This window comes from Phasianus colchicus, chromosome 26 (genome assembly GCF_987193195.1).
Source record: "Phasianus colchicus chromosome 26, bPhaCol1.hap1.1, whole genome shotgun sequence".
NCBI lineage: Eukaryota > Metazoa > Chordata > Aves > Galliformes > Phasianidae > Phasianus > Phasianus colchicus.
Window position 1 is genome coordinate 3966624 of NC_143461.1, and position 21130 is coordinate 3987753.

Below are 21130 nucleotides of genomic sequence, written 5' to 3' on the forward strand. Positions count from 1 at the left end.
CTGGGCTGATGAAAAGCGCCTGCCTGCTGCTGCCCAGCCCTCTGCACCCACCAAGGGTTGGTTCAAAGCGAGCAGCCCCAGGGGATGGTGCATTCCATGCAGTGATCCCATGCTGCAAGACCCCGTCCCAGCCAGGACCTGGAGCTCTGGTACCCACCTGGCACTGCCCATAGGGTTGAGCAGCATTTTGGGGCTCACTCCTTGCAAACAGGAGTTGCTTCCCAGCTGCTCCCGTGGCTATAGGTGGGAGGATGGGTTCGAGGCACAGGGACCCCATACCCAAACACTGCAGCAGCCTTGTGGGGAAGCAGCCCGGCTTCCCAAGCTCTCAACATCCAATTGCTAGCAGCCCCATGGGGTGTGAAGTGCTGAAAGGATCCCCATTTCATCCCTCACGTGCAGAAGGAGAGCACAAAGAAGCCACACAAGCACCAGAAACCTTGCTGGAGCCACTTGGGGCTGTGCTACCCCATGCAGCGATGGGAGGGAGCTGCGTTGCAAAAAGGCAGAAGGCACCAGAAAAGCACTCTGGTGTCAGGTGTCCCGAGCACTGCCGACCTGATCTTATCTTCAGCTTCAGGCAGGGGTTATCTCTGCTCCCTGTGATGAAAGCACTGTGAGAGACAGTGCTGGCAGGAGAGGTGAGGTGAATGCATTTGGTAACACAGGTGTCTGTCTTTACCTGGGACAAAGGCAGCCCTGAGGTGCAGAAAGACTCCTGTCCCACCTTGTGTCCCTGCCCGTATTGTCCCCTGCATCCCCAGGACATCTCTGCTCCCCCACCCCAGCTCCCCATTGCTTTTGTACTGATGATCTGCAGCCTCCACCTGCCATCTCCTCCAAGCTGGAATTCCCAGCTTCTGGATTCAGCCACCTCCATGTTTTGGTTGGATTTCAGAGCCCAACATACTTTCTCAGGACCCATTTTTCTCCCACTTCACTCTGTCCCATCTCAACCCAGCGTTAGCAGAGCTGAGGCTGCGAGCAGAAGCCTGGATGTGGTGGGGGATCACGCAACGAAGGGCTGGGATGCAAATTTTGGCAGAAACCCTCTCTGAGGTTTTCTGGCTGCCAGCGATGCTCCAATCTACTAATTGACTGCACGCAGCCTGGGCTGAGCTCTGACTTCCAGCTTGTGCATCGCTCAGCACAGCCGCACGGATGCGTGGGACGCTCAGCATCCTTGTGTCACGTTTTTAGGGAACAATGGGGCTGCTGAGCAAAGCCAGCCCTACATGGGGACACCACAGGTATCACTCTGTGCCCCCCTCTCCCCAAGAAGCTGCATAGATTCATTTCCCTGGCAAATGAACAGTGGGTAAGGGGACAAATAATGCTGGAGCCCAGGTGGCCCCCTCACTGCCTAGTCCCAATGGGATGCTGGCAGGGGGACGGGGAGGGAAAGAGGGAATGAGTGGTCTGGGAGTGCTTGCTTGTGGGGATTAAAGGCTCAATCTTGAGATGAGAGAAGGAAATGAGAATTAAATCAGTTTCTAGCGCCTGTTCGATGTTGGGGGAGGATTTACGGCTGGGGTTGGGACAGCAGCGCAGCTGGCGAGGGGACCCTGCAGTGAGGGAGGGTCTGAGGAGGGGGCAGTGGGGGTCAGGGGCCCTCCTTGCTCCTGGGGCAGGGAGCAGTACTGGGTAATGCTGGGTTCCTATGGCTACAGGGTATTGTGGGGGGAACAGAGGTGCCATGGGGCTACACCCTAGGGAAGTCTGGGGGGACTGAATCCCAGGCCATGAGCATTGTGGGAGCAATGAGATAAAGCCCTTCACCTGCTGCCCTCACCTTTCACACCTCCCCTGTGCCCCCAGCAGCTGTGTGTGTCAAAGCAGTGTTGGGTCCCCCACTCCCTCCCTCCCCAAATCCCACCTTGCCCAGCCCTTTCTGACCCCCATCCATCACTTTTCTCTGCTTCCATCTCTTTTTTCTCCTTCCTTTTGTTTTCCCTGCCTGCCATCATTCACCACGCAGGATGCTGAGCTGAAAAAGCTTCATCCACCCCATCGCCAATGGGGCAGGGACACAGACATCGCAGTGCCCCCGCCAGCAATGAGGTGGCAATGGGGCGCCTGGCAGGAGCTGCCCATAAAACGAAGAAAGTTAATCATGGAGCTAATTGAAACCAGCAGCCCTGGCGTGTTCTGAGCAGAGGGGAGGAAGGAAGGGGGTGGGAAGCTGGGGCTGGGTTGGGTGGGGGGTGGTGTCTTTGGGGTTTTGTGTTTGTGTTTTTTAAGCCATGGAACAAATCCATATGGTTGCGCAGGCAATTCCCAGGAACTCTTAGCCTGGGCTCAATCATGAAATGTCTCAATCCTTTCACTCCGAGTGTAAAATTGAGGTTCTTTGGGAGGAAATTGTTTGTTTGGCGGTGCTTTCCTGGGGCTGTGCAGGCAGCTCTGCCATGGGGGGTATTTCCCTCTCCCCTCCTCAGAGCCGTGTGGCTGTGATCCACCTCCAACAGGACCGTGCTTTTTGCCCATCATCCCCATGCGTGGTGTGGAGCTGTGACACCCATCAGACTCACAGATGGGAGCAGGCATGGATGCCTCCATGTCCCTGTGCAGTGTGGGTCCAGGGCACCCATCAGACTCAGAGATGGGAGCAGGAATGGGTGAGGTTCATGGCTGGGTGGGTGAGGATCTATGGGTGCTGCAGTCCCATCACTGTGCTCCCACCAGCTCCAATGCCAGCACTGCATGACTCTCATCCCCCCCTCACTAATTTCCCTCATTGCACCCATAATAATTAACACATCCCCAGCCCAGGCTGCTGTCCTGCATTGTATTTCAGCTTAGAAGCCATCACTCGGTGCTGCAAGGCATGGGCAGGTTCACCTCACTGCTGGGTGCTGCTTCCCATGGGATGTTTGGGAAAACCTGAATGGTGCTGAGATCCACGTGTGGATCTGCAACTGTTCTCCACCTCCAGGCTTCGACCTTGCAGCCGTGTGAGCGATCCTTTGGGCGCTTTCCAGCTCTGAACCGAAGCATCTCTGCAGAAAAACCCTGATTATTCCAGGCTGCAAAGCAGGTCTGCAGCAATTAGAGATGGAACAAAACCCTTCCAGCTTCGGAGCCGCGCAGGGGAAAAACAAATTTGCGTGGGATGGATTTGAGCTTAAAGACAGACTGCCCCAGCCCTGAGCGCTGAGGGTGGCAGGGATGTGCCCAGGGTGGGGAGGGGGCTGCCATCCCCACTGCCTTCCCACGACCCTCCTGGCGCCCGCCCCGCTCACAAAACCAGAACTCCTTATTCCTGAGAACTTAATCCGGTGGTTTTGTGCAGCAAAACTCCAGCGGCCGTCAGCTGGGAGCGGGGGCTGCGCTCGGCAGCACGGGAAAGTCTCGTTTTGCATCTAATGAAAATTTCATTCTTGGTTGTTCTTCCTTTATTTATATATATACATATTTTTTCCCTCTTGACTACAAAAAGAAGACGTTTCCAACACGCAGCAGCTGGAGATAAAAACGGATGAAATATTTATTCTAAAATGAGACAGTAATAAACGAACCTGGGAGCTCGTATCTGGGCAGGATTTACGTCCGCTTTGTCTCTCAGATGGGGAAAATGAGTCAGCCCAGGGCTGCAGCGAATGCACTGTGCTGCTTTTTCCACCTTTCAAGGGAATGAGAGCCCCGTTAGCCACCTTGCAGCCCAGGCCTGGGTCTCAGCTGCATTTTGCCCCTGAGCAGAGGGCTTTTCCCATCTCTTTGGAGCAGTCCCATCCTGCGGTGGGCGCGGAGCCGGACTTCCATTTGCCTGGGAATTAAAATCTCCCTCATCTGTCCCATGCTGCCTTTGAAACAGGAGAAAGTCAACCCTGCCAGGTCCTGGGGAGGCTTTTTCCTGCTCATGGTGATTTTGTCTTCAGCTGTGTTTGGAAGGAAACCAGCACGGCCACTTTCTCCCGGTCTCCGTAAATCATTCACCCCCCCCCCACACACACACACTCCTCTTTCCCCTTTCATACTAAAATAAAGGAAATAATTAAAAGAGCAGGAAAATGAGCTGCTGGCAGGTTTCTTACAGACCCTCTCGGTGCTGCAGTGCCGTTGCTTGGCCATAGGGCAGCCTCTCCATAGCAGGGCACTGCTGGTAGTCCGCTGTCCTCGTGCAAAGCAGAGCGCTGTGGTTTGCCCCGGTGGCTCCTTGGCAGCATCTGCAAATGGTCACTGCATCTTGCATCAGTGGTGCAGCAGCAAACTGCATTTCACATCAATGCTTTGAGGGAAACCAGGGAGATGTCCCCCGTTTATCCCCAGGCTCCCTTTGCTGAGGGTTGCTATGGGGTTTGCTGGGTGCCTCCTTTGCATCCTTACTCTCACATTCCTGGATCTGGGTTTTCTCAGCATGTTTTGGGGCAATGTTTCAAACCCCTCATGCACTTACAGAGATGATTCAATAGCATCAATAGGAGCTGCACGTACATGGAGGAGACCATTGTCTTGCTGAGGTATCAACTCTCACACTGCCTCCACTATTAATTCTCTACCTGAATGCACCCACCTGAGGCTGTTTCCCTCACCCAGCTTGCAGGGCCACTTCCATTAAAACCCAGACCTCTCTTCCCATCCCTATGCTTTGTTTCCAGCTGTGGCCCAGCAGGATCACCTGGGGGATATTTAGGTATGAGGAGGGGGCAGAGCAGATCTCCCCTTTCTCTTTGCTGCCCTGTGCATGATGAGGAGGTTTTCCCCATATCTAAGGAGGTGAGGAGGGTCATGCTGGGTACCTTGGAGGTATCTTCTGTCTTTGTTTGTCATGGCAGCACTGTCCATCCTTCCCAGATGAGCGAGGGAGGGCTGTCTGTTGGCTGCATGACATTGGGGTGGCTTTGTGGCTGCAGGGGGTGGTGTTGGCTCTGTCCCCACCCAGACATCCTCATCTCACAACTCCTCGTGCCAGGATATCTGCACCCTGCCACCCTGTGTCCCCTGTCCATGTGGGGACACCCTGAGTCACCTTTCTCACCTTTCTGTTCTACCTTGGAAGGCACTGGGCGCATTGCTTCTGCCCTTTAGGGCCAGGTTTATCCCATCTCAATCCCAGCACTGCTTTCTGCTGGAACTTGAAGAACGTGCAGCAGCATCAAGAATCACAGAGGCTCAGGCCATGCACATTTCCCTGAGCCTGGCTGATGGGACAGCACAGCCCCTTGTGATGCAATGCCTGTTTTCCATTACAGGGGAATGCAGCCCATATGGTGGGCAGATTTTTGCCTGAGGGTGGGAGGGAGGAGCTCAGCTCTGCTGCTGCAGGCACTGCTGGCAGCTCGTGGTGCCCTGGTGAGGTCAGGACCTGAGTTCCCCAAATCCCCCCTGCCCTGCCATGCACCTGCTGTCCCCATCATAGCCTTGGGGTGACCTGCAGGAATGCTTGCTTGTCTCCTTTGTGGAGGCAGACAGATGCTTGGGGAAGAAATGGAGGTGAGATTAGTGCTCCTCAGCTGCAGCTGGGTGCTGTGAACTGTTGTTTCACGTGTAAAGCCCTGCTGCAATTCTGGAAGCTCCATTCTCATCGTTGTTCCTACGCAGAATGAGGGGTGCAGCTCCCTGCTCATGCACAGGGTGAAAGCATATTGTGGAGCACGTTGTGGAGGGGGGGGTTAGTTTTATTTCTCTTTTTCTCAGTGACTGGTGAGGTTTGAGGACAGGGCTGTGCCCAGGAGGCAGTGCCCTCCCCAGGGATGGGATGGGCTGGAGGCATCTGCTAGGACATGGGGACTGAAAGGGGTGATGGCCCCATGCCATGGCTTGTGGGGGTTCAGGGCTTATCTGAGACCCTTTGCCAGGGATGAGGTGGCTCAGCCAAGAGACGGCATGTGACTGGAGAGGAAGTTTGGGTCCAGTCCTGTCCCTCTGTCCCAGTGCTGACAGCTGCCCTCATTTGTCCCTTACTGAGCTCACTGCAGCAGAGGTGAGGTTAAGCCTGGGGTTGACCTCTCCCTCTCCAGATACCCATAAATGAGGGGAAGGAAACTTCCCAGCACCCTTCCCAAAGCCTTGCTCAGCAGCCCATGCAAACATCAGACTCCTTTCCAGATCTCATTATTCCTTTTTCTTTTTTTTTTTTTTCCCCTCCTGAATCATAAATCAGATTGCTCTCCCCAAGGACCATCTACTGCAGCTGACCCTGCACATGAAGACCACCTAGCAAAGCTCCTTCTCTGAAGTACTGCTTCAGCCATGGATATGGGGACAGTGTGGGAGTGAAGGATGCACATGGACCACCCCCCCACCATGCACACACACACACCAATTCTGTCTACAGGTCCAACTTTTTCTGGGTGCTGCAGGCAGACACCTTCCAGCTCTGCTTTCAGCCTGGCTCTGCTCCTCTTCTCTGCTCCAGCTTTTTTCCCAGGGGAGGATGGAGATTAAGAGGAAGCAGATTAAACCTAATGGATTGATTGCAATTATTTCCCCTTGTTTATTTGCAGTACCATGTGGGAGCCTGGAAAAAAAAAAAAAAAAAAGGGAAGGGAACGATCTTTTATGTGTCTATAGTTCTGGTCCTCATTACATTTCCTGCCAGCCGAAAATAAAACCAGTTACATTGGAGCATCCTATTTCAAGCTCTCATAAACTGCAATGTGTAAATACTTCTGTGCAAACCCACACGCAACCCTATGCAAAGTAATGGGGCAGCAGCCCCATGCAGTCCCCACTGCCCTTGTATCTCCCTGCTTGCCCATAACTGGGGACAGAGCATCAGCTGTTTGCTGTAAGACTTTTTAAGAGGGGGGATGTTGACCTGTCACCAAGAGTGCTGGAGCTCATCCAAAGCCTGATCCTCCATCAGATAGGGATGTTTTCTCCCAAAATTTGCTTGCCCAAAGCCATGTGTGTATTCAGAATCAAAAATCCCTACTTGGGAACGAAGCCTTCCAGCCTCTTCCTGGACTCAACACAAAAATTTGCCCCTATTCCAATAAACATGCCTTGATCTGGAGTTTTGTGTAGGACCTGGAGGTTGACCCTGCGTGCGTTGCTGACAGCTCAGGATACAGAATGGGCTGATGATGATTGGACTGGATGCTCTTAGTCAACCTAAATGAGTCCTTGATTCTTGCTTGGGGAAAACCAAGAGGCACGCCAACGTTGTGATGCTCTTTATTGGCACCCAACTGATACACAATGATAGAACCGCCGAGCTGACCCCCGTGCAGATGCCCTCCCACCTCATGCTGCTCAGCCCTCCCAGCACACCCACAAACTCCTTCTACGACGGCAATTTCTTCACCGTAAGACTCTCTAATAAACTGGCATTGGTATTACAGAAGGGATCGGGGGAACAAGTGGAGAAACTCACGTTCTTTGTACAACAGAAACATTAGAAAAGGACACAAAACGTACCGACGAGCACTAACTTTGGCTTGTTTTTCCCCTTTTTTTTTGTAGTTTTTATTGTTAATATTATTATTTTTTCCTGCAACGTGGGATTCGAGGCATCCCGTGGCTTCTCTTTGGATGCTGAGTTTGTCTCTGTTTTCTCAGCCGTGAGGTTGGTTGAAGGGTGAGGAAACCACCCTTTGCTATGGCAATAGAAACCTGAGACCGTAGCAATATTGTCCTGAAGAAAAGCAATTTATGTCTGGCACTGCACACGTGGGCTTGGCCAGACTGAAGCAGGCAGTTTTGGATCCAGAGTTGGCGGTACCCAGTGCTTGGTTTGAGTCACTTCTTCCAAAAAAAAAAAAAGGGACTGATGAAACCAACAATGCAACAACCAGCATTTACACTTGTCCCAAAGCATCCATGAGAATGGCTTGGTCTGGAGGAATCAGTGCCCCAGCCAGGGGCTTGCATCTGGGGCAGTTCCCTTGGACTTCAGTGGTGGGAGAGATTCAGGATGCAGAGATGGAAAACGTAGCCCTGTTAGGACTGAATCTTCCCATCCAACAAGTTCAGTGTGTGGAGCCAGTGGTCAAGGTATGGCACAGTTGTTCTCATGAAGGGGTCTCTGCTCTTGCTGCACAGATGCTTTGCATGAGGCGCTGAACATCCCAACGTGATCCAAATGCAGCCTGTGCTCTATCATTTTCTGAAACACAGGCAGCAACATTCCAAAGGCTTTTAAAGGAATTAAGTGCTCAGTTCCCATTGAGATTAGCTTTGAGAATCCCAGCCTGACTGAGGCTGGAGGCACCTCTACGTCCACCTGGTGCCCCCCAAGGGATGGTGCCCATGACCACATCCAGGTGGGCTTTGGAGATCTCCAGCAAGGAGACTCCACAACCCATTTGGGCAACCTGAAGTGCTTCCTGATAGTCAAAGAGAAACAGCCTGCAAAGAACAAAGCTCTCCCTGCAACAACCTGGAATGGCCGAATCCTTCAATTCTTTTGAGTTTCACGATCATTTTTGGAGCGTGCATGTGTGCATTTCCTTGCATTCTCCATTGAGTCTTTAAGGCCAGTCTTTAAGACAAGGTGGGAACGAGGACATGGCTGCAAAAGGGAAAGCTCAGCTTGCAGGCACGATGCTGTGAGCGAGCAGCCTGCGGTGCGCTGCAGCAGAGGTCATCCACGCCAGACGTAAAAACATTGAGCATTAGTAAAACAACACAGTATTATTTACAAGTCTTGCTTAGCTCCTTAAAGAGGGAAAGAAAATCACCTTCTGCACTTGGTAAAGCTTCTGAATGAAGCACGAGGTGAGTGGGGAGGCTGGGATGAATGCAGATCCATGCGTGAACTCGACTTGCAGTCCTTGCTTTGCCAACAGCCTCCGGGAGAGGGAGGTGGTGAACCTGCCCCATTGAGTAGGACATCCTCCAGGAGTATGGGGATGTCCTCCAGGACCATGGCAGCTCAAAGGGGAAAGCTCATGGTGTTCACCTGGCAGCTGCTCCTCCAGCATCACTGCTGGGACAGGAGCTGGAGCTGGGACCCCAAAGCTATGAGCTGGGGGTCAAGGAGGGCTGGCACGGGGCGCCTGGGTGACTTTGATCCTGGGCCAGTGCAGTGAGAGGACACCTGGTTTGTGGTAAGGGGAGGACGAGCAAAGCTCTTTTGCCACATCCCTGTTGCAGGCACTTTTTCAGCCCTTTAGACCTTTGGTGTTCCCCTCCTGGAGCTCTCCTTAGGGCTGCCCCCAGTGTTTGGTGTCTGCCCCCCATCAAGACCAAACACTGCCAGCCCTGAGCATGGGCTCACCCCAAGTTACACCCTAAGTGTAGGTGAGGCTGCTGGAAACAGAGTCCTTTCCCCCAGCCCATCCCCAGGGCACAGCCCCATCCCCAAATCCTGCTGCAACTGCTCTGCTGCTCTCCGTGCCCACTCCAGCCCTGCCCTTTGCTTGCAGCTTGGGGAAAGCAGCTGAATTTGGGGGTATCAGATGGGAGCAGAAGACAACAGTGATGAAGACAATGGAAAAAAAGAGTAGGAGGGGACCTGGAACCAGGAGAAGGCGCTAGAAATAGAGAGAGGAGAGACCTGAGAGTGGTGCTCGCTCCTGCCCTCAAGGCTGCTTCAGGGGCAGGCACGGAGCAGGACCCTGAGCCCAGGTTATGGGCTGCCAGGGGGGGGTGGCGGTGGGAGGGGGCGATACCGAAAACAGGAGCTCAGTGCATACAGGGCCATAAAGCGAGGAGGGGTGGGGGGTCCCCTCTTCCTCCCCATCTTCCTCTCCAGGGCTCTCGGTGCCAGGGAGGGGGGAGGCAATGAGGCAGCAGGGCAGGGGATCCCCGGCTGCACCTCCCCCCCCCAGGCCACCCTTCACACAGGTGAGGTGGCGGTGGACTCGCTGTACAAGCTCTCAGCGATGTCCCCACGTTGGATCTTCCGGAGGGCCACCAGGAGGGCATCGAGAGTGGCCGTTTCCTTGGCCGACCAGTCGGCCAGCAGCGCTCGGGCAGGCGATTCCTCCCGCGTGAAGCAGTCTATGAGGTCCTCCTTGTAGCCCAGCTCCCCGGCCAGCTGCCGCCACGTCTCCTCCGCCGAGCTGCTCAGCAGTTTCTCCACTTCCTCCTGCTTGCTGGGCGGCAGGCTGGCATACAGGTTCCCGTCTCCCTTTGGTGCTGGGAAGGGCAAGCAATGGGGGAATGCGTTAAGGAGCTGCGATGCTGCGCGCACCCCTTCCCACCCCGCAGCCCCCATCACCCTACCTGGTCCCTGCGTGCTCTGGTTGGGCGGCTGCTGGTCGTGCAAGCTCTGGCTGTCCACTGAGATCCCGCTGTCGCTGTGCAGCTTCTCCCCCTCTGGGGAAGGTGTCTGGTTCACAGGGCGGTTGTTGGCTCCCTGCTTGTTCTGCTTGCAGCTGTTCCACCTGCAGAGAGTGGTGGTGGCACTGTCACTGTCCCCCTGATCAGCATCCCTTTGCTTGCACCTTTCCTTTTGGGAGTGGGTCCATTGCTTTGTGCCCTGCTTGGGAGCATTTTCCCAAGGAGATGTGCAGTTTCCATGCAACTTTTGGCTCAATCTCTGCAGCAGATGCATCAGGTTAAATCTGCTCTGCTTTTGCAGGTGCCCAGCTCCTGAGCTTTGTGATGGACCAGGACCAAGCCCCTTTCTGCATGGACCCACACACGTGTGTCTGTGCCCCTGGGGCACATAGGGCTGCATGCAGGTCCCCACGTGCATCGTTGCACCCACGTGAAGGGTAAGCTGTGGCTGCTGCCTTCTCATGTTCACACCCGTGCCTTAACACCCATACTGCTGCCTTCTCGTGGTCTGTGAACGTGATGATTTGTGCCCTCTGGGGCTGGAGCAGAGCCACCACTGAGTCCAGGATAGTGGCAGGGATTTGGATGGATGCTCACGTTTGGGCAGCACACATGGAGCTGAGCAGATGCATGAGCTCTGGGATGAGGTCCCGGTGGAAAAGGGATGTGAGGGGGCACTGACCCACCTCGTGGTGCCCCCAGAGATGCACAGAAAGCAGCCAAGCCAGTCCTGACCTGCAGGGCCAGGTGCACACCCTGGGATGAGCTGCTGAGTGTGATCGGATACGATGTGCCCAAGCAGGGGGGGCTGAGCAGGGGGTGTTTGTGATAAGGGTGCGGGAGGGCACGGCTTGCACCCCTATCCTGCTGCAATCTTCCCTTTCACCCCATCAGCTGCATTTTTTGGCATTTCAGCTCCTGCCCTCCCTCATTTTGCAGCACTCTTGGTGAGCGCTCCAAACACAGCACCTCAAAGCAGGGGGCACAGCCTGCTCCCCACTACCCACATCCCCACAGTGCTGCCCCAGCCCTTTACCTTTTGAAGGCGATGTAAGCCACCAGCCCCACCACCACAGCTGCCAGGATGGAGCAGTACACGGGGATGAGGTTATCAGCAGTGCCACGGCTCACAACAGGCTGCGAGCTGCCCATGACGGTGGTGACAATGTCTGCCAGGGTGGTGGCCATCCCCTCGGTGTTGAAGGGGTCCCTGGTGATTGGCTCGGGGCTGTCAGAACCTGCCAGGGATGGGGTGTGTGTTGTCCAGCGTGGGTGGAGGTCTGTCAGAAGAGAAAAGCAATGACAAGAGTCAGCCATGTACCTGGTGGTGTCCTCCAGCAGCTCTGGCACAGCCCCTTGTTTCCATGCTTATTCTTGCAACCACCTCATCCCCAAGACCCCAGGAAGAACTGAAGCTGTTCCCAGCTCCAAATGGTACCTGATGGTGGCTGTGGTGCTGGGACATAGCTTTGAAGGCTTTTCTTTCCTTGCACTGGTTTTTCTCAAGTCCTTCCAGTAGAGGAAAATCATTGTATCCTGTTGCTTATGGATATCCAGCCCAGCACAAGCAGCATTTATCCCCTCTGAGGATTTGTATCAGGAGAGAAAAGCAGCTCTTCTCCCAGCTACACAAGCCTGCTGGTGAGCCTTGGGCTCCTGTCTCTGTCCCAGAGAGCTGATGTTGGATGTGGTCCCTGAGATGCATCCCCAGCTGCTTCCCATCCACCCCACATGAAGGCAGAGCAGCTGCCTCTGCAGCTCATAAGGAGCCACGTCTGCCTGCATTCATCTGCTGCCAGCAGCACCAGAGCCACAGTTCAAGCCCTGGGAGGGGAGGACCTCACTCATCCCCTTCCCTTGTCCCCTGCCTGCTAGGTTGGACTGCCAGCCCAGCTCCAATGTAGGAGTGACCCTGTTCACACCCATACACCCGCACACAGATGCCTCATGAAGCAGATATATCTTGTCTTGCACCATGATGTGTTCACCCGTGGCTGCCCAAACAGCCCCCTCAATGCCTGCCTCCCTCAGCCCTGCCCACGCCCCCCTCCAGGGGCTTCCCCTGTGCCCACTGTGAGTGCTGCAGGGCCATGTCCCTGCTCTGCCTCCTTGGGGCTGAGCCATTTCCTTGCCTCCACCATGCCCCAACCACCACCTCCAGCCCAATTCCTGCTCTCAGCAGAGCCCATTCCTGCACAGAGACAAATATACAGTCCTGATGCAACACCCAATCCGGTGCAACACCCAATTTGGTTCTTGCAGCCTCTGCTCTTGCACTCTGAACCCTCCAGCTCCACCTCAGCACATGGGTCACACTGTGCTCTGTCTGCTGGCTGCTCGGGGTGGGAAGGAAGCCGTGGCATCTCCCAGTGCCACCCCCCAAGCCAGACCCCTCTGCCCTTTCAGAGCATCGCTCCAGTGGCGGCATGGCTGCATCCGGCGGGGCCCCGCTGGCAGCTAACAAAGCTCACCCTGTGCTCCTTGACTTATGGCTCCATTTACTCGACCCCACCAAGGGATCAGCCAAAGGGAGCTGCGCTGGCCGCCGCCTCATGCTGTGAATCAGTAGCGGATGGGACAAAGCCCCTTTCTCTGTCACTGCACTCAGGGCAGGGAACTGCACTGCTGCTGCCAAGGAACAGTCAAGGAAGAACCCAGCGCCAGTCCTCCCCCCCTGAAAACCCCCAGACAGCCCCCACCAGAGTCTGGGGGCTGCACAGAGTGGAGCAGAGGGGCTGCTGTACTGAATGATGTGAACTCTCCTGCTGTTCCCCAGCTCTTTTGGAAGGCAGCAGCAGTTAATTCCCATGAGAAAGCCACGAGCTGTCAAATTCCCTTTTGATGAAGGCTCTGGTGGCTGCACAAGCAGCATCAGAGCTGCTGAACCTCTTGGCTGAGCTCATTAGGAAGCTGCATAATGAAATGCCCAAGGGGACCTCAGCTGGACATGAGGTCCTCTCTTTTCCACCACCCTTGGGGATCTGCACCCACCTCCCCATTGCAAAGGAGAAACTGGCACAGATCACTACACCTGCTTGTGCTGGCACCATGAGACACAAAGAGCCCTGCTCTCTCCTCCAAGGTGGAAAAGGCAGCATTACCTCTGCACTCAGCATCCGAGGTGGCCGTGCACTCCTTCACCATCACCTCGTTCTCCTCACAGATGGTGCAGGGCAAGCAGGGATCCACAAAATTGGCCTCATCAGAGAAGGTGCCTTCGGGGCATTCCTCACAGACGGTGTCCTGTGAATCCCGGCAGGGGAACATGAGGCCAAAGCCCACCTCACAGATGCTGCACTCTTTGCAGCTCCCGCTCAGCTCATCCTGGAAGTAGCCGTAGGCGCAGCGGCACACGGCGTCGTCCGACTCCACGCAGGGTGCAGACATGCTGTGCAGCCCCACGCACTGCGTGCAGGGCTTGCACGGTTCTGTGGCGCTCACTGTGTCCGAGTAGGTCACACCTGGGGAGGGGGACAGAGGGTGGGGTGAGGAAAGAGACCCTGGGGACATCCCCATCCCTGCTGGTTGCATTGAAACCCAACGTTGGGTTCAATGTTGCCCTCAGCTCCCATCCAGCCCAGGGGAGCTGGGCTTGTGCAGGAGCCACAGCTCTTCACCATTTTCCTCCTCCTCTGAGATATAGGGTGTTTTTCCCTGCCTAGCCCCCCAAAAAACACCTAGCCCCTTCCAGCCCCAGCCATCACTGCAGAATCCTTTCCCTTCCCATGAACAGCATCCTCCTTTTTGCAGCAATTCCCCATGCTGAGCCACTAACTCGGGTCCCTTGAACTCCTGCAGCCTTCAGCACACCCAACCAGCTGTGACCATGTGCTCAGTGCCCGTGTTCTCCAACAAGTCCTCATCCTATAGCATCATCCCCATTCCCCATCTGTAGACATTCCCCATGGCCATGCTGGTACCCTACAGCAATTGCATCACAAAAGCTCTCTCCTCTTCATCCTTCCTGGTGGGGTCTCTTGGGGTATCACTGCCCTGTGCTCCTTCCTTGGCCTCTCAGGAGGCCAGGGAACATGAAAGGTGATGAGAACAGGAGGTTACAACATTAACTGCTGACTCCTCTGACCCTGGGTCCCTGGGCTCTCCAGTTTCACCGTGCAGGATTCACTTGGCCATGTAAATCAATCCCCTTCTGAAGCCCTCCAAGCTGCCCCCGCACTGCTGCCCTCCCCATCCCCAAGGTGCTTGGGGCTATTTTTATTTTATTTTTAACACAGGAAGCTGGGATTAGTGCCTGTCCTGGAGGGCACAGCTGCTCTCCCTGAACCATGCGATTCACAGCAGTTCCCCCACAGCCCACGATGCCAATCCCCCACCTCCTCAATGGAGAAGGTGTTGGGGGATCAAGTGCAACCTGTCTGCTAGCCCTGCTCCTTGGGAAGGGGAACCACTCACACATCTGCCTTTAGATGAGAGGTGGCAATTTCCTCCAAGTGACAGTGGGGCTGTGCACCCACCCTCTGCCAGCAAAACTTTCTGCTGTGGTCTCCCAGCACCTTTGGTGGCCTCCAGCTTCCCTGGGTGTCCCACAGGAGGCTGAGGATCCACACAGGGCTGCTCAGGTGCCTCACTTTTGGGACAGAGGGGAAAGGAGAGCCCTCAGACCCCGGTGAAGGGCTCCAAAGGACAAAGCAATGCAGGACAGGGACACAACACTGAGATGGCATAGGGCTGAGAACAGCTTCCCAAAGCCATTCTCCAGTGGGGACAGCATCTTCTTACAGCAACCACCTCACACCTGAGCTACACCCCAAGTGTGCAAGTGTGCCCAAACCAGCACACACAGGCAATGGCAAAGGGTGCAGGGGCAGAGCTGCTCCGGGTCAGCTGTCAGCGTGCACTGCTCCCATTAACCTGGGCTCTTGGCTTGCATTATTCTGAATTATTGATAGATACCATTAGAGCAGGGAAGTGGCCAGGAAAGGCATACGGCTGAGTGGGCACATTTGCAGTGGCAGCAAGGTATCCGAGCTGAGCAATTACAGCTGAGATTCAAACAGGGCCCCCTCCCTCCTGCAGCAATGGAGGCTGGCGAAGGAGATAAATAAATCATGAGGCAGAAATCAGGAGGGGGTGGAGGGGGGCTGGCAAGGGGTAGAGGGAAGGAAGAAGGGAAATTATAAAAAAAGCAAGTGGCCGTTTGGTCTGATGGAGGGAACATCGCCTCCAGGCTTTGGCAGGGGCAGTGCTTTGATAGTAGGAAATTTCTTGTGAAATGGTTTGAGCAGTGAGTTGAGAAGACAGTGAATTGGGAAGAAGGCCAAGGCAAAGCCTCGGAGGCAGCCCAGGGTGGAGGTGGGGATGTCATGGCCAAGGGCTGCACCCTAATTCCTCCCTGCTGGCTCTGCTTGGTAATTGGGGCACTTTGTGGGAAGGAGCTGCACACACAGCACTTAGGGGGATCCCATGGAGGAGAAGGGTGGGATCAGCTCCACAAAAGATCCTGTCCCCATCCCAGTGATGGGGTCTCCAAGCTTCCTCTGCTCCTAGAAATCTCACCCTGAGCTCAGAAGAAAGCTGGGAACCCTCCTGCATCACCTGCGCCCCAGTGCCCACCCAGCATAAGCATCAGCATCTCCCCATCATAGCACCTAGATGATAAGATGATAATCCTGCTGGCATTAGCAATGCATGACCACAACTGGGTCAGGGCTGAGGGTATAAAGCAGAAGAGTTTGCAGTGGAATTATCCCCATCTGTGGCTCTTCAACAAGTATGCTTTTCCCTCTTGGTGCAATGGGGGAGCCAGGTCATCTCTTTGGTGCTGCTTCCCATCAGAGTGGTAGGGGCTTGGTCCTGTCCTGGGATTTATGCTGTGCTGTCAGGACACTGTGCAGTGGGGTGAGCTGGGGGGGAGGCTGTGTGCTGTGTTTTGGAGGCCCCCAGGTAAGGGGTGAAAGGGCTACGAGGCATTTGGAGGGTTCAAAGGGGAAATAGAGGCATGGGAGGTGCAGGGAGCAGCAAAACCAAGCAAGGCACAAAGTGCGATGCTGAGAGTGTTTGCACCTGGCTGCTGTCATCACTGCAGGGATGGAGGAAGGAGCCCAATGCTTTCCAGCTCAGCTCCCTGATCTGGTGCCAGGGGTTAACCCTGCTGCAAGAATGCAACTGTTGGGGCAGGGCAGAGCAAGCTGGTATGCAAACCAGCACAGCAGCATCCACAAAGCTACCAACAGCCATGACTTAACTGATTCACCCAGGTCCTGCTCTCCCCATAATCTCTGCATCCTCCAGGGAGTGTAGAAATCCCTTTCATCTCCCCCTTCCCAGAAAGGAGGTGGGAAGTAAGACATCTCCTAGCCTGGAATTGCAGGGAGTTATAGGAAATGCTGCTCTAAGTAACCCTGGTGTGCAATGCAACCCTTCCATGCCCTCTGGATTTGCTGCCCTGCATCCTGGGAGCTGGGCTGGGGCCAGGAACAGCAAGTAAACCTGCCCCAAGGTTGCAGCCAGGGGGATGCAGCTCGGAGGGCAAGCGCTGCTCATTGATTTTGCACAAAGGCAGAGGTATTTTTAGCACTGCTCTGACACTGCTCTATGCTGGTGCTGCTCAGGTTATAGGGCTTCTCCCCCCCCCCCCCCCCCGCTCTCTGACTCTTTTTACTTCCCCTACGATGGTGCTCTGCCAATTCTGCCTTTCAAATCAGAGCTTGGCTGGCACAGATCACCCTACAAATATTCGTCCCCAGGTCTTCAAAGAGCTTGCAGCAGTAAATTTGCAGGGTAGATCGTTTTCTGCCTATCATGGCATTGTTTAAGCAGTAATAGCTGGACCACTTCATCTGCAAGTATTTAACCAGCTCTCCTGCGCAAAGCTCCGACCGACATTTATGAAGCATTTGACATAGGCAATGTGCCTGGAGTCAGCCAGCAGAAAGCTCCCCGCCTCTCCTGGGGACTCGTGATTTGCTTCTCTCCCCTCCGATTTGCTTTTATTTCGCAGCCTTTACAAGGTAAAAGTAGCAATAGTACAGGTGGCTCCTGAGATATCCCCATGGCTGGGTTGGAAAGCAGTGTGGGGAGAGGAAAATTTGGGAGGCAATTGTTAGCGAGGAGCCATCGATGCAATGGAGGAACTGGAAGGGGATCTGCAATAATGCCTGGCACCAATGGGCCCCCAAACAGGGAGAGCTGCTGGCATTTGCTGGGCAGGCATTGGGGAAATGCTGGAAACAATGTTGAGATCTGGGGATCTGTGCAATGGGAAAATGGAACCAAATGACACAAAGCGCATCCACACAATGGATGTCCATAGGGCAGACATCCAGATGCCCACTTGTATTCCCCAAAAGCCCCATGTATCACTACTCACTGTCCAGGCAGGGCTCACAGACGGTCTGGTTGACCCCACAGGGCTGCACAACACCCTCACCCAGGTTGCAGGCTTTGCAGCACTCGCCACTCGTCGTGTACATCTTGGTCAAGCACTTTTCCTTGGAGCCCCAAGTGGGTCCCTGGGAGAGAAAACAGCCTGGAGGTGACTCTTGTTACAGGAATTGCAACGATGGGCAGAGAGAGATGTTGCATCCAGGAAGGGTTGTGCTGTGGGGTGGACACTCAATGTCTGGGCTAAAGGGGGGCTCTGTGTTAGATATAGGACTTGGGAGAAAGGGGAGGTAAATGACTTTCCTATGCCAAGCTCACTCATTTGCAAAGCTTCTGCCAAGTGCTGCTGATTGAAGGAGGCAAAAACAGCTCTTGGTCTGAGCTTGTGGGTCTTAGGGGGATGCTGGTTTTTCTGTAGGGTTACAGCCTTACGCCCCATCACAGAAGTCGTTTCCTCTATGGATGTCACAGCCCTCCCCTGCCTGGGAAAAGCTGCCAGCCCCAGTGAAGGGTTCAGAGGGCTGAGGTCCCCTTTCTGCACTGGGATCAGAAATCAGCCCCCTCGGTGGAAATGAAGACTTTGACAGGAGCGCAGAGAGCTTCAGCTGTCTAACAGGAGTAAGTGTACTAGCTTATAAAACCTGTCATCACATATGGAAGCAATAAATGTGCCATGAGCAGTGCGGTTAGATCCTCTGCACATCCACTTTGTAACGTGGGGAGCAGAGATGGCCATTCCCCAGAGCACTCCTTGGCCAGGGGTGATGCGTGGGGCTGGCTTTGCTCCTCCTGCTCACAGTCAGGAGGGTCGGGAGTTTCCTCGTGCGGCAGCTGGGATGAGTTTGTATGGAAGGAGGACGGGGCAGATGGTGTCAGGGCAGATGGTGCCGTTGGGCTGCGGGTCGGACACACGAGGCAGTGAGGAGGCAGAGCAATGCTCAGAGCTGGGGCCACCCGAAGGGACAGCAGCAACAGCATCTGCTGTGACCATCCATGGTCAGTTCTATGCGCTCGGTGCTCGATGGGAGGCTGCTGCCGGGGATGCGCTCCTTTCGGGGGACCGTCCTTTTGCTACCAAGATGAGGCTGATTTTGGGGGGAGAGGGGGGAAAAGAAACTCTCCCGGCAGCGGAGGAGCTCCCAGTCCCCGTGCATCTGGACTCCTCGTCAGCCCTTTGGCCGCCGCTCTGCACAATGCGGTGTTATGAACTCATGGGCGCATCAGCCAGCATAAGCCGGCCCGGCCCGAGACAATGGAGCGCCAATTATAGGCATCTGAATGACAAAGTGCTCCAATTACCCTTCGCTTGGAAGAGCGTGCCTTCTTTCAGCGCTGCTTTGCCAGCTCGGCTTGGCACCGAGCCCCAGCTGCACGGGTAGGATGCTTGGCACGGGGGGACCATCCCAGCACCCCCAAATAACAGTTGGGAAACGGGCTTGGGAATGAGCACAGGGCTCGCTCTGCCGCAGGAACAGCTCCAGGCAGCAGCGATGCCCGTGGCAGAGAGTGGAGCCGGAGCTCAACCCCACGTTTCCTCTTCCCCAGCACCTGCAGCGTGTCCCCCTGCTCGGGAAGGTTTGGAGAAGCGGTGAGCATCCGAACTTGGCTATAAATAGTGTTGGAAAGGCCGCAGCGGTGCAGCTGGGACCGCAGCAGCCAGCTCTCCCACGCCGCCCGCGCCTGAGGCAGCTGCAAAGCAACCCCACAGGGACAGAACCCGGCTGCGCTGCTTCCTCTGTGCCAAACCGGACCCCCCTCCCCGACCTCCCCCCACCTCTCCAACACCCCACGATCCCCTCCTCGTAAGGCTGTCCTACCCTCCGCGTTTCTAAATGATGTGGAAAACGCACCTTCCAGCCCCAGATGCTGCACCTCCCCCCCACACGCACACGCCTACGTTTCCCTTTCTGCATCTCGAGCGCTGAAACATCCATAAAGATTAACACGCTTATGAGAGGGGCACATGGTCTGCATTAGCCCGCTGAAATGTGCATGTTATTAACACAACTCCCGTTGACAAAGCCACAGGTATTAACACCATAAAGCATTTTGACAGCTGGACTTGGGGGGGGGGTGGGAAGGGGGACGCGCTGAGGGTGCGAGCAACACCTTTGAAAGCTTTTAATTGCTTTTGGAGTAGTTTTGGCGTTCCCCCGCCCTACTGGGGGTGGCCTTGAAGGAAGATGTGCGCAGCGAAGCACCATCATCTCCCAAACCCTGGCACGGAGATCTGTGCTGCTCCGAAACGGGGAACGGCAGCAGTGCTGCAGCTGGAGAAGGGCCCAGCGGCAAGCCTGGATCCGAACGGCCCGCGAGGCTGACAGACGGGTTCTGTGTGTTTTGGCGGGGCACCCTGTCTAGAAAAGGCCAAAACTCTGGATCCCTGCACTTCCCAAACTTTGGGCAGTGGGAGAACCACGTCTGAGCCGTGTGGATCCCGCAGGGCTCTGTCTCCCCCCCTCCCAGCTCAGCTTCAGTCTGAGCAGCACAGATAATGTGCCATGGAAATGGGGTGCCGGGGGTACAGCCACAGCTGTGAGGGCACATTTGACCTGTGCTGCTCAGGGTTCAGAGGAGCAGTGGGGTTTTCAACTACCGCAGATCTCTATGGGACCGGGAGGGCTCGGCAGGTGCAATCCTAGGGGCAGCCCAGACCTGAGGGGTTGGTTGCAGGATATGGGGGACACCAAACCCAGCTTGGAGCTATGAGCCATCCATGCTGCTCTCTCCCTCAGTCTCCATTTGAACCTGCTGAAGCAGCAGCTTTAACGCCCTGCCCCAGAGCGTCCTGCTGCCCACTGAGCCCTCTGGGACCCCACAGATCCTCCTGCAGCAAAAGCCCCATTTCTGCCCCAGGTGGCTCAGTCCATCCTCATATCCCCTGCTCTGTGTGTCTCCTTCTTCCCTGGTCCCCTTCATCCCTAAGTTTTGTCTCTGGCACAGGCTGAGGCTGCACCCATCCCGGTTTTGCCCTCCACGCTGGGCAGTGAGTTTGGAGCCAGGAAGGGAAGGTCCGTGAGACTTTTTGAAGGTGTGGGGTTCGGGAGGTGGGGGCACAGAGTTGGGGCTGCTTTCTTCCCATAACCTCCTGTGGGGAAGAGGGTCGGCAGAGCCCAGCTCAGTGCCAGCAGGACGCGAGGCGCCGCACGAGAAATCCCTATGGTGTCCCCACCACCACCCACCTCCCCGCCTCTCTCCCTCTGCACCCAAACCTTCTGGGACCCTCCGTCCCCATACAGTTGGCGCTCCCACTTGCCGATACCCCCGGGACCCTACAAGCACAACCCCACAGTCCCTTGGTACCCCTCCATCCCAGCCCCGCCCGGTGCCAGCGGGACCGGGGCAGCCCGTGCCCTCCCTGCCCGCTCCCCTCTGGATCCGGCCCCCCCGGGCTCAGCCCGCAGCCCCGCACTCACCGCCGGCAGCAGGAGCAGCAGCAGCGGTACGAACCCGGCCATGGTGCGCCGGGGCCGCCTCGCATCCCCCGGGCTGCCCTCCCTCTGCCGCCCGCCGCCTCGGCAGCACCAGAAAAGGGCTGCAAGTCCCTCCTCCTCCTCCTCCTCTCCGCCCCCGGAGCATCACGGCGAGCAGCCGAGCCAGCACCCTCCTCTGTCGG

General features: G+C 55.7%; 1 protein-coding gene across 1 annotated transcript; it reads right to left on the reverse strand.

Moving 5' to 3' along the window:
• Positions 1–7103: 7103 nt before the first annotated feature.
• On the reverse strand, positions 7104–21058 carry NGFR (nerve growth factor receptor). The gene is made up of 6 exons (XM_031600830.2): positions 20931–21058; positions 17501–17642; positions 13272–13631; positions 11207–11450; positions 10114–10274; positions 7104–10026 (listed from the first exon to the last, which is right to left on the reverse strand). The coding sequence occupies exons 1-6, from the start codon at positions 20970–20972 to the stop codon at positions 9725–9727; spliced, it is 1251 nt and encodes a 416-aa protein (XP_031456690.1). The 5' UTR covers positions 20973–21058; the 3' UTR covers positions 7104–9724.
• Positions 21059–21130: the final 72 nt, after the last annotated feature.

Bases quoted from the DNA above. Each gene is read 5' to 3' on its own strand.
- NGFR (XM_031600830.2), bottom strand. From the start codon at position 20,972: ATGGCCGGGTTCGTACCGCTGCTGCTGCTCCTGCTGCCGGCG. The intron at 13,632-17,500 runs GTGAGTAGTGAT...CCCCCTCCCCAG, and splicing joins CTGTGAGCCCTGCCTGGACA to GTGTGACCTACTCGGACACA. The intron at 10,027-10,113 runs GTAGGGTGATGG...TGCCCTTCCCAG, and splicing joins CCAGAGCACGCAGGGACCAG to CACCAAAGGGAGACGGGAAC.